A 13403-nucleotide genomic window follows, 5' to 3' on the forward strand; every position below is an offset into this window, starting at 1 on the left:
TACCGTAAAACATTTTTTACATGGAGATCAATGTGTGTCTCATTCTTGGCCCTGTTAGTTGTCATGAAGGTGGGGCAAAAAAGGACAATGAGGTTGTGATTAGACATGGATTGTATTCTTCTTCCAACATAAACATGAACTTCCATCATTACAAAAAAAATAATTGGTAAATAATAAACTATTGCATTTACAAGGAGAACACTTTAACAGAAAGTACAAAACCTACCAAAAATATCTTCTTGTATTTGTGCAAATCTCAGGCTTTGTTAATAGTAACAACAGAATGGCTCAGTATGTGCTGCAGACTGCAGTCACTGGAGCTCCACTCTACACAAGAATCATGTGTCCTCCGCTTCCTGTAGTGGAGCTCCAGCTGCAGATATTCGCAATAAAGTTCAGAAAAAAATGTAAAAAAGAAGTGGAGTGGAGGCCACGTGCTTCCTGTCATCTGTGGAGCTCCACTCTGCAGCCAGACCCCTCTCAGAAAAACATGTATGCTTTCAGGGAAGTCTTCCGCTCGAGTTCGGCGCTCGGCTTATTTCCCTAAGAACTTCACGTCTGCGCATGCGCACTTTCAGCAGGGGAATTTAATTGGAAGCCGAATTTCATGCTACACCGGGAATAGCTACGGTTCGCTTTTAAAACTGCCCATGTGCAATTCCGAAGCCGGTAGAATTCTCCACTATTGACAAGTTCCAACTTCTACTCCTCTCGCCCCGCCCAGGTGCCAACGGCGCGGAGCTCGAGTGTGCTGGTAGTGGAGAATGGAGTCTTATTCTTCGGACTGGACTGTAGACTGGACTGTAGACTGGCCTGTTCCTGATTCCCGGACAGAGATTAGGACGGCCACACCCCATAGGTGAGGACCCGCTCCCTGGTGTATCCGTGTTATCATCCCGGGGGAGGGGGCCTCCCAGACCGGCTGTCCATTTCATGGTATAGGAACAAAGGACTTCCCTACTGCTATTGGGGAACTACAACACCCAGCATTGTCATAGTCATTACTCCCACTCACCATACCCATCATCATCCCCCCCACCATACCAGTCATTACTCCCACTCATCATACACATCATCACCAGCCCACCACCACCATACCCATCATCACCCCCCCCCACCATACCAGTCATTACTCCCACCCACCATACCCATCATCACCCCCCTACCAGTCATTACTCCCACCCACCATACAGTTCATCACCAGCCCCCCTCCCCCACAACCATACCCATCATCACCCCCTACCATACCAGTCATTACTCCCACCCACCATACAGTTCATCACCAGCCCCCCTCCCCCACAACTATACCCATCATCACCCCCCCACCATACCAGTCATTACTCCCACCCACCATACAGTTCATCACCTGCCCCCTCCCCCACCATACCCATCATCACCCCCCCCCCACCATACCAGTCATTACTCCCACTCACCATACCCATCATCACCAGCCCACCATACCAGTCATTACTCCCAATCACCATACCCATCATCACCCCCCTACCATGCATTACTCCCACCCACCATACAGTTCATCACCAGCCCCCCTCCCCCACAACCATACCCATCATCACCCCCCACCATACCAGTCATTACTCCCACCCACCATACAGTTCATCACCAGCCCCCCTCCCCCACAACCATACCCATCATCACCCCCCCACCATACCAGTCATTACTCCCACCCACCATACCCATCATCACCCCCCTACCATACCAGTCATTACTCCCACCCACCATACCCATCATCACCCCCCTACCATACCAGTCATTACTCCCACCCACCATACCCATCATCACCCCCCTACCATACCAGTCATTACTCCCACCCACCATACCCATCATCACCCCCCTACCATACCAGTCATTACTCCCACCCACCATACCCATCATCACCCCCCTACCATACCAGTCATTACTCCCACCCACCATACCCATCATCACCCCCCTACCATACCAGTCATTACTCCCACCCACCATACAGTTCATCACCTGCCCCCTCCCCCACCATACCCATCATCTCCCCCCACCATACCAGTCATTACTCCCACCCACCATACAGTTCATCACCAGCCCCCCTCCCCCACAACCATACCCGTCATTACTCCCACCCACCATACAGTTCATCACCTGCCCCCTCCCCCACCATACCCATCATCACCCCACTACCATACCAGTCATTACTCCCACCCACCATACCCATCATTACCCCCCTACCATACCAGTCATTACTCCCACCCACCATACAGTTCATCACCAACCCCCCTCCCCCACAACCATACCCATCATCACCCCCCCCCCCCACCATACCAGTCATTACTCCCACTCACCATACCCATCATCACCAGCCCACTATACCAGTCATTACTCCCAATCACCATACCCATCATCACCCCCCTACCATACATTACTCCCACCCACCATACAGTTCATCACCAGCCCCCCTCCCCCACAACCATACACATCATCACCCCCCTACCATACCAGTCATTACTCCCACCCACCATACCCATCATCACCCCCCTACCATACCAGTCATTACTCCCACCCACCATACAGTTCATCACCTGCCCCCTCCCCCACCATACCCATCATCACCCCCCCACCATACCAGTCATTCCTCCCACCCACCATACAGTTCATCACCTGCCCCCTCCCCCACCATACCCATCATCTCCCCCCACCATACCAGTCATTACTCCCACCCACCATACAGTTCATCATCAGCCCCCCTCCCCCACAACCATACCCATCATCACCCCCCCACCATACCAGTCATTGCTCCCACCCACCATACAGTTCATCACCTGCCCCCTCCCCCACCATACCCATCATCACCCCACTACCATACCAGTCATTACTCCCACCCACCATACAGTTCATCACCAGCCCTCCTCCCCCACAACTATACCCATCATCACCCCCCCACCATACCAGTCATTACTCCCACCCACCATACCCATCATCATCCCCCTACCATACCAGTCATTACTCCCACCCACCATACAGTTCATCACCAGCCCTCCTCCCCCACAACTATACCCATCATCACCCCCCCACCATACCAGTCATTACTCCCACCCACCATACCCATCATCACCCCCCTACCATACCAGTCATTACTCCCACCCACCATACAGTTCATCACCAGCCCCCCTCCCCCACAACTATACCCATCATCACCCCCCCACCATACCAGTCATTACTCCCACCCACCATACAGTTCATCACCAGCCCCCCTCCCCCACAACTATACCCATCATCACCCCCCCACCATACCAGTCATTACTCCCACCCGCCATACTCATCATCACCCCCCTCTACCATACCTGTCATTACTCCCACCCATCATCACCCCCCTACCATACCAGTCATTACTCCCACCCACCATACAGTTCATCACCAGCCCCCCTCCCCCACCATACCCATCATCACCCCCCACCATACCAGTCATTACTCCCACCCACCATACCCATCATCACACCCCTACCATACCAGTCATTACTCCCACCATACAGTTCATCACCAGCCCCCCTCCCCCACCATACCCATCATCACCCCCCACCATACCAGTCATTACTCCCACCCACCATACAGTTCGTCACCAGCCCCCCTCCCCCACAACTATACCCATCATCACCCCCACACCATACCAGTCATTACTCCCACCCACCATACAGTTCATCACCAGCCCCCCTCCCCCACCATACCCATCATCACCCCCCCACCATACCAGTCATTACTCCCACCCGCCATACCCATCATCACCCCCCTTACCATACCTGTCATTACTCCCACCCACCATACAGTTCATCACCTGCCCCCCTCCCCCACCATACCAGTCATTACTCCCACCCACCATACCTATCATCACCCCCCCACCACCACCACCACCATACCAGTCATTACTCACTGCCACCATACAGTTCATCAACACCCCCATAATACCGGTCATCACTACTCCCCCTCCCCACCATACAGGTCAGTCATCATCACTCCCCCCACCATACAGGTCTGCATCCCTCCACCATACCAGTCATTACTCCCACTCACCATACAGTTCATCCCCCACTATACCGGTAATCACCCCCCCCCTCCACCATACCGCTCATTACCACCACATCCCCACCATACCGCTCATCCCCCCCACCATACAGGTCAGTCATCATCACCCCCCCACCATACCCATCATCACCCCCCTCACCATGACCATACCGGTCATCATCATCCCCCCTCCGCCATACAGGTCATACCCCCCCCCCACCACCACCATACTGGTCGCTATCACCCCCCACCATACCAGTCATCTCACAGCCAGTGTTCCTTCATACTATATTATCCATGACCTAAAACACGGATTATCCCAATTATGGGTGGAGGGGATTGTAGCTACGAAAATACAAACGACTAGTGTCCAAGGAAACGCCAAACAATAGTACAGATGTGAGTTGTGGTAGTTGCGTGCTATTACAGTTGTGGTAATATGGATTAATAAATTTATTTACTGATAAACTTCTATGAATAACACCTTGTGATAATAAACTTTGCAATACAGAAGAATTCCTGTGTACAAAATACTGCATCTGCTACTATTGTGCTCCCACAACAATCAATGTAAACTGGTATAAGGTGTAGCAGCGCTGTATAAATAATATATGTGAACACAAATAAATATATCAAAAAATGTCCAAAAAAGCATGAAACAAAATGTATTCCACGTTGTGCAAAAGATGAATTGTGTGGTGAATCTTCAAAACAAACTCCGAGGAAAAAGTGATCCCACCACCACATAAATTGCTTGCTCACCTCCTTGAAGTGACCCAAAAAGGGTCAAACACGCCTTGCACTCTGCGTACATCCCCCTCAAGGGATCGTCATAACAAAGGGGAATCAACAGCAGGCATGTACTCCTTCCGCAATAATAACTCCAAACTTTAGATCCTCAGTGACTACCGGCAATGCAGCAATACATGTCAAATACAAAAAGAAAGTGCCTCCTATAGTGCAGCATCCGAGGGATTAACAATAAACCACTCTGCCCCAAGCTAGCATTAAACTCACATTTATTAAGGATAATATAGGCATATATAAGACATGACAGTCTCACTCAATAGTAGGGAATCCACCGCCAGGCTCCACATCGATCAGTTTCGCAACCTTCTCACGTGGCTGCCTCCTTATTGCAGAAGGAGTACATACCTGCTGTTGATTCCCCTTTGTTCTGACGATCCCTTGGAGGAGATGTACGCACAGAGTGCAAGGTGTGTTTGACCTTTTAGGGTCACTACAAGGAGATGAGCGAGCAATTTATGTGGTGATGGGATCACTTTTTCCTCAGAGTTTGTTTTGAAGATTCACCACACAAGTTATCTTTTGCACAACGTGGAATACATTTGTTTCATGCTTTTTTGGACTTTTATTTTATGATATTTTAATTGATATATTTATTTGTGTTCACGTATATTATTTATACAGCTCTGCTACACCTTATACCAGTTGCCAAACAATAGTAGATATCATAAAATGCATCAATTATCAATTGAGTTATATAGTTACGTTGAAAAAAAAGACACCAGTCTATCTAGTTCAACCATAAAAATAAATCAAATAAAAAATATCATACAATACTATATACACAATCCTATACTTACAGTTGATCCAGAGAGAGGCAAAAAATCCCAGCAAAGCATGAACCAATTGCTACAGCAGGGGAAAAAACTCCTTCCTGATCCCCCGAGAGATTCGGATTCTCCTTGGATCAACTTTACCTATAAATGTTAGTACCCAGTTATATTATGTACATTTAGGAAAGAACCAGGCTTTTCCTAAAGCAATCTACTGAGCTGGCCAGAACCACCTCTGGAGGGAATCTATTTCACATGTTCACAGCTCTTACTGTGAAGAAACCTTTCCGTATTTGGAGATGAAATCTCTTTTCCTCTAGGCCAGTGGTTCTCAACTCCTGTCATCAGGACCCACCAACAGGCCAGGTTTGCAAGATAACAGATATACATCACAGGTGAGATCATTTGCTGCTCAGTGATTGCAGTTTTCTAGTCTGCATCTCCCCAAGATAATACTTAAAATCTGGCCTGTTAGTGGGTCCTGAGGACAGGAGTTGAGAACCACTGCTCTAGGCGTAAAGAGTGTCCCCTTGTCCTCTGTGTTGACTGTAAAGTGAATAACTCAACACCAACTTCACTATATGGACCCCTTATATATTTGTACACGTTGATCATATCCCCCCTTAATCTCCTCTTCTCAAGAGAGAATAAATCCAGTTCCTCTAATCTTTCCTCATAGCTGAGCTCCTCCATCCCTCTTATCAGTTTGGTTTCTCTGCACTTTCTCCAGTTCCCCGATATCCTTTTTGTGAACTGGTGCCCAAAACTGAACTGCATATTCCAGATGAGGTCTTACTAATGATTTGTACGGGGCAAAATGATATCTCTCTCTCTGGAGTCCATACCTCTCTTAATACAAGAGAGGATTTTGCTCGCTTTGGAAACTGCAGCTTGGCATTACATGCTATTATTGAGCTTATGATCTACCAAAACCCCCAGATCCTTCTCCACCACAGATCCCCCCAGTTGTACTCCCCCTAGTATGTATGATGCATGCATAGTCTTGCCCCCAAGTGCGTAATTTACATTTATCAACATTTAACCCCTTCCTGCCGAGCGTACGCAGATGTGCGTACTTGGCTTTCGGGGGTTATACCAGGATGATGCCTGCAGCTGCATCCGGGTACTGTTTTTTTTTTTTTTTTAGAGCCGGTGATCGGCTTTCCAGGTATAACAACCGATGCAGCTAAAAGCCGCCCGGCTGTCATACCGGAGGAGCGGGATGGCACGTCATCCCCCCCCCCCCCCCCCCCGCCGCTCTTACGGGGCCTCCCGATCACCAATCCGCCGCCTCCGCGGCTAGTGACAGTCCGGCACGAAGCCGTAAGTGACTTCGTTCCAGCCTCCTAATCGTAAACACGGAAGTGACGTCATGACGTCACTTCCCGTTTACTCGGCTGCCAATGGTGCCAGTTTAAAAAAAATATACAGTATTCAGAATCGCCAAAAATGGCGATCTGAATACTTTGAAGTGCAAAGGATGAGTTTACCACAAAATGTAAATATTGCAGAATATACAGCTTCATGCTACATAACTAAGCTCCATTTCATGCTGAATAAACTCAATTATTAATGTATCTTAAATAGATGCAATGTTCCAGGTTGCCAGTAAAAAAATGTGCTGTCAGTAAATTCTTCATGTTTTGTCAAAAAGGCGCTGAGGGTTGGCAACCCTGGATATGAGGAATGGTGTCCCGACAGGGCAGCGCTTTAATCCTGCTGGGAGCTACTGCACAGCCGTTAGTCCCGACAATGAGCGACAACAGCACCAAGCCCCCGGACAGCATGAAAAATCCGGGCTGAGGGAGGGGATGAGGCAGAGTTTTGGGGAAGGAGAGAGGGCAAAACACTGGGGATGAGTGGGGAGAGGAAGAGGTACTAGAGCAGGGGTCTCAAACTGGCGGCCCTCCAGCTGTTGCAAAACTACAAGTCCCATGAGGCATTGCAAGACTTGGTAGTTACAGGCATGATGGGACTTGTAGTTCCGCAACAACTGGAGGGCCACCAGTTTGAGATCCCTGTGTAACTAGAGGAATGTGAGTGGTAATGGGGTGGATGGAAGTGGCGAATGGTGCACAGAGTCTGGGACATGGAGCGCCTGGATCTGTCTGCACAGGGAAAAGTGTATTTTACTTCCCACGTGCCTGCCCTATGCTGGCACCAGCTCTGGGCTTGTGCTGGACAGGGGCGAGGACCTGTTGTTGCACAAGTCTCCACCCGTCTAGTCGCATACTTCTAACACACTACAGAGGCTGTAATGGGTGCTAGAGCAATTGCGGCAAGCCACTGAGCTGAACTCATCAACGCATCAAACCCAGAGGAAGAATGCCAGGAGGCAGCCGCCTAATGTCATCCATAGCTCTCCACTCTGGCTGGCAGTTTAAGATTCTTTGTGTTCTGTTTTTTCAGCTCTCAGAGTGGACTCGTGGACTTAGGCAACAGTTCTGATAAGCCGGTGTTGCTAGGAGATGAAAAAGGGGACAGCTCCACAGATGATGAGGATGTCGAATATGCTGCAGAGCCAGGTATATCTGAGCAGATTGCCCATTTTTTAGCTGAATCACAACCCAATTAAGCCAGCCATAGATGGTTCATATTTTGGTCAGTTCAGCAGGGACCAGCCGAGATTCAAGCCATGTATGGGCAGGCTGATTGTCGATCGATTAACTTGAGTGCAACCAGCATTTTAGATTTTTCAAGTGATTATAGCCAGTGCCTATAGCAGCTAGCAATAATCCTGTGTTCTTCCAGCAGAGACGGCTCCCCGCACCTTCTCCCCCGCCAATAACTCCATGGGAGGGATTCATAATAGCTCCCTTGGTTACAGGAAAGAAAATCACACCATCTATGGCCAGCTTTATTCTCTTGATGATAAATCCAATAAGTGAATACCACCTTTTTGTCTATGCCTTCACCAATTGCTTACCGCGCACTGTAGCTTTACTGCTACAGTGCGGGCCAGCTGTGCAGAATCACGTATATTTACGTGATTCTGCATTTCTGGGGATAGGTGCTGCCAGTGGCTCCAGCACAAGCCTATCAGTGGGTCCCAGACAATAATTCATGGTGGAGCGGGTGTCAGGAGAGAGCTCTGTGTATGTAAACAACACAGAGCTCTCTACTGACAGCATAGATGTGGCGGTTTTTGTTTCCCTGCAAAGGGAATAAAACCGCCACATCCCTTTATTAAAAGCAGCACACAGTACACATGTTACACAATACTAGGCACACCGTTAACCCTTTAATTGCCCCAGATGTTAACTCCTCAGCCAGTGTCATTAGTGTCAGTGTATATTGTTAGCACTGATCACTGTATTAGTGGCTGTATTAGTGGCAGTTAGCCAGTCTCTTTCATGTGTATTCAAGAAGAATAAACGCTGCAACACCCTGTGACAGGTCTTCAATAGGCAAGGGACACTGTGAATCCACCACCACACAGAATGAAGGCTTACCAGCTATACAAGCTGTAATGGCTTGTCACTTATACCCAGCCTGGGTTATTATGATCCTCCCACCGCAGCAAATGGCTAGCAAGCCTTGCGTTCCTGGAGATCCAGCCTGGGTCCTCTGATCATCCCAAAGTGTCAGAAATGGCTAAACGCGGATGTTACTGGAGACTTGATGTTAAATCAGCAAGGAAAAGTGGCAGGGGAGATGGCCTCAATGGATGGATGTGACCAAAGGAAGAAAGCAAAAAAAGGCCACAATCGGTAAAACCAGATAATTTATTGTAAAAAATGTCTAAACTACCATCTGACTCAAAGCATCATTAAGAACAAACAAAAGCCGGCCGGCAAATATTAAAAAGCACGCCCGTGTAAGGCGGAACGTGGAAAAAGCGCGATGACGGCAGCACGTCACTCAGCCTACGCGTTTCGTCACACAAAGGACGTCTTGGGGCACAAGAGACTACGTCCTTTGTGTGATGAAACGCGTAGAGTAAGCGACGTGCTAACATCACTGCGCTTTTTCCACATTCGGCTTTACACGGGAGTGCTTTTTACTATTTGCCGGACGGCTTTTGTTTGTTCTTAACCACTTGCCGACCGCCTCACGCATATATACGTGAGCAGAGCGGCACGGGCAGGCAAAATCACGTACCTGGTACGTGATTGCCTTCCCGCGGGCGGGGGGTCCGATCGGACCCCCCCCCCGGTGCCATCGGCGGTCGGCATTTGGCTGGGAGAGTTGAGAGACGAGGGGGAGACCATCCGATCGTGGCCCCCCCCCCTCGCGATCGCTCCCAGCCAATGAGAAACATCCCCTGCCTCTGTATAGTACACAGAGGCAGAGGATGTGATGTCATCTCTCCTCGGCTGGCCAGTTTCCGTTCCAGCACCGAGGAGAGAAGACATGTAAGTGCACAACACACACACACAACACAGTAGAACATGCCAGGCACACTAAACACCCCCGATCCCCCCCCGATCGCCCCCCGATCCCCCCCCAATCACCCCTCCCCCCCCCCCTGTCACAAACTGACACCAAGCAGGTTTTTTTGTTTTGTTTTGTTTTTTTCCTGATTACTGCATGGTGTCAGTTTGTGACAGTTAGCAGTGGTAGGACAGTTAGTATTAGCCCCCTGTAGGTCTAGGGTACCCCCCTAACCCCCCCTAATAAAGTTTTAACCCCTTGATCACCCCCTGTCACCAGTGTCGCTAAGCGATCATTTTTCTGATCGCTGTATTAGTGTCGCTGGTAACGCTAGTTAGGAACGTAAATATTTAGGTTCGCTGTCAGGGTTTTATAGAGTCAGGGACCCCCATATACTATCTAATAAATGTTTTAACCCCTTGATTGCCCCCTAGTTAACCCTTTCACCACTGATCACCGTATAACTGTTACGGGTGACGCTGGTTAGTTCGTTTATTTTTTTTAGTGTCAGGGCACCCGCCGTTTATTACCGAATAAAGGTTTAGCCCCCTGATCGCCCGGCGGTGATATGCGTCGCCCCAGGCAGCGTCAGATTAGCGCCAGTACCGCGAACACCCACGCACGCACCGTACACGCACCGTACACCTCCCTTAGTGGTATAGTATCTGAACACATCAATATCTGATCCGATCAGATCTATACTAGCGTCCCCAGCAGTTTAGGGTTCCCAAAAACGCAGTGTTAGCGGGATCAGCCCAGATACCTGCTAGCACCTGCGTTTTGCCCCTCCGCCCAGCCCACCCAAGTGCAGTATCGATCGATCACTGTCACTTACAAAACACTAAACGCATAACTGCAGCGTTCGCAGAGTCAGGCCTGATCCCTGCGATCGCTAACAGTTTTTTTGGTAGCATTTTGGTGAACTGGCAAGCACCAGCCCCAAGCAGCGTCAGATTAGCGCCAGTACCACTAACACCCACGCATGCAGCATACGCCTCCCTTAGTGGTATAGTATCTGATCGGATCAATATCTGATCCGATCAGATCTATACTAGCGTCCCCAGCAGTTTAGGGTTCCCAAAAACGCAGTGTTAGTGGGATCAGCCCAGATACCTGCTAGCACCTGTGTTTTGCCCCTCCGCCCGGCCCGGCCCAGCCCACCCAAGTGCAGTATCGATCGATCACTGTCACTTTTTTTTGTAGCGTTTTGGTGAACTGGCAAGCACCAGCGGCCTAGTACACCCCGGTCGTAGTCATACCAGCACTGCAGTAACACTTGGTGACGTGGCGAGTCCCATAAGTGCAGTTCAAGCTGGTGAGGTGGCAAGCACAAGTAGTGTCCCGCTGCCACCAAAAAGACAAACACAGGCCCGTCGTGCCCATAATGCCCTTCCAGCTGCATTCGCCAATCCTAATTGGGAACCCACCACTTCTGCAGCGCCCGTACTTCCCCCATTCACATCCCCAACCAAATGCAGTCGGCTGCATGAGAGGCATTTTCTTTATGTCCTCCCGAGTACCCCTACCCAACGAACCCCCCCAAAAAAGATGTGTCTGCAGCAAGCGCGTATATAGACGTGACACCCGCTATTATTGTCCCGCCTGTCCTGATAATCCTGGTCTTTGCATTGGTGAATGTTTTGAACGCTACCATTCACTAGTTGAGTATTAGCGTAGGGTACAGCATTGCACAGACTAGGCACACTTTCACAGGGTCTCCCAAGATGCCATCGCATTTTGAGAGACCCGAACCTGGAACCGGTTACAGTTATAAAAGTTAGTTACAAAAAAAAAGTGTAAAAAAAAAAAAAAAAACACAAACAAAAATAAAAAAAAATAGTTGTCGTTTTATTGTTCTCTCTCTCTCTATTCTCTCTCTGGTGTTCTGCTCTTTTTTACTGTATTCTATTCTGCAATGTTTTATTGTTATTATGTTTTATCATGTTTGCTTTTCAGGTATGCAATTTTTTATACTTTACCGTTTACTGTGCTTTATTGTTAACCATTTTTTTGTCTTCAGGTACGCCATTCACGACTTTGAGTGGTTATACCAGAATGATGCCTGCAGGTTTAGGTATCATCTTGGTATCATTCTTTTCAGCCAGCGGTCGGCTTTCATGTAAAAGCAATCCTAGTGGCTAATTAGCCTCTAGACTGCTTTTACAAGCAGTGGGAGGGAATGCCCCCCCCCCCCCACCGTCTTCCGTGTTTTTCTCTGGCTCTCCTGTCTCAACAGGGAACCTGAGAATGCAGCCGGTGATTCAGCCAGCTGACCATAGAGCTGATCAGAGACCAGAGTGGCTCCAAACATCTCTATGGCCTAAGAAACCGGAAGCTACGAGCATTTTAGGACTTAGATTTCGCCGGATGTAAACAGCGCCATTGGGAAATTGGGAAAGCATTTTATCACACCGATCTTGGTGTGGTCAGATGCTTTGAGGGCAGAGGAGAAATCTAGGGTCTAATAGACCCCAATTTTTTCAAAAAAGAGTACCTGTCACTACCTATTGCTATCATAGGGGATATTTACATTCCCTGAGATAACAATAAAAATGATTTAAAAAAAAATATGAAAGGAACAGTTTAAAAATAAGATAAAAAAGCAAAAAAATAATAAAGAAAAAAAAAAAAAAAAAAAAAAAAAAAAGCACCCCTGTCCCCCCTGCTCTCGCGCTAAGGCGAACGCAAGCGTCGGTCTGGCGTCAAATGTAAACAGCAATTGCACCATGCATGTGAGGTATCACCGCGAAGGTCAGATCGAGGGCAGTAATTTTAGCAGTAGACCTCCTCTGTAAATCTAAAGTGGTAACCTGTAAAGGCTTTTAAAGGCTTTTAAAAATGTATTAATTTTGTTGCCACTGCACGTTTGTGCGCAATTGTAAAGCATGTCATGTTTGGTATCCATGTACTCGGCCTAAGATCATCTTTTTTATTTCATCAAACATTTGGGCAATATAGTGTGTTTTAGTGCATTAAAATTTAAAAAAGTGTGTTTTTTCCACAAAAAATGCGTTTTGAAAAATCGCTGCGCAATTACTGTGTGAAAAAAAAAAATGAAACACCCACCATTTTAATCTGTAGGGCATTTGCTTTAAAATAATATATAATGTTTGGGGGTTCAAAGTAATTTTCTTGCAAAAAAAAATAATTTTTTCATGTAATCAAAAAGTGTCAGAAAGGGCTTTGTCTTCAAGTGGTTAGAAGAGTGGGTGATGTGTGACATAAGCTTCTAAATGTTGTGCATAAAATGCCAGGACAGTTCAAACCCCCCCAAATGACCCCATTTTGGAAAGTAGACACCCCAAGCTATTTGCTGAGAGGCATGTCGAGTCCATGGAATATTTTATATTGTGACACAAGTTGCGGGAAAGAGACAAATTTTTTTTTTTGTTTTTTTTTTTTTTT

General features: G+C 48.0%; 1 protein-coding gene across 2 annotated transcripts in view; it reads left to right on the forward strand.

The window, feature by feature from the left end:
• Positions 1-486: 486 nt before the first annotated feature.
• The window catches only part of LOC141132632 (E3 ubiquitin-protein ligase rfwd3.S-like), an 86142-nt gene continuing 73225 nt past the window's right edge, over positions 487-13403 (forward strand). The window contains exons 1-2 of one of the 2 annotated variants that reach the window (XM_073621242.1): positions 487-859; positions 8034-8149. In XM_073621242.1, the coding sequence (XP_073477343.1) occupies positions 765-859; positions 8034-8149 (211 nt within the window). In that variant the 5' untranslated portion in view covers positions 487-764. Of the gene's footprint in view, positions 860-8033; positions 8150-13403 lie in introns of those variants that run through there. The other variant, XM_073621243.1, reaches the window with a different exon arrangement.

This window comes from Aquarana catesbeiana, linkage group LG03 (genome assembly GCF_042186555.1).
Source record: "Aquarana catesbeiana isolate 2022-GZ linkage group LG03, ASM4218655v1, whole genome shotgun sequence".
NCBI lineage: Eukaryota > Metazoa > Chordata > Amphibia > Anura > Ranidae > Aquarana > Aquarana catesbeiana.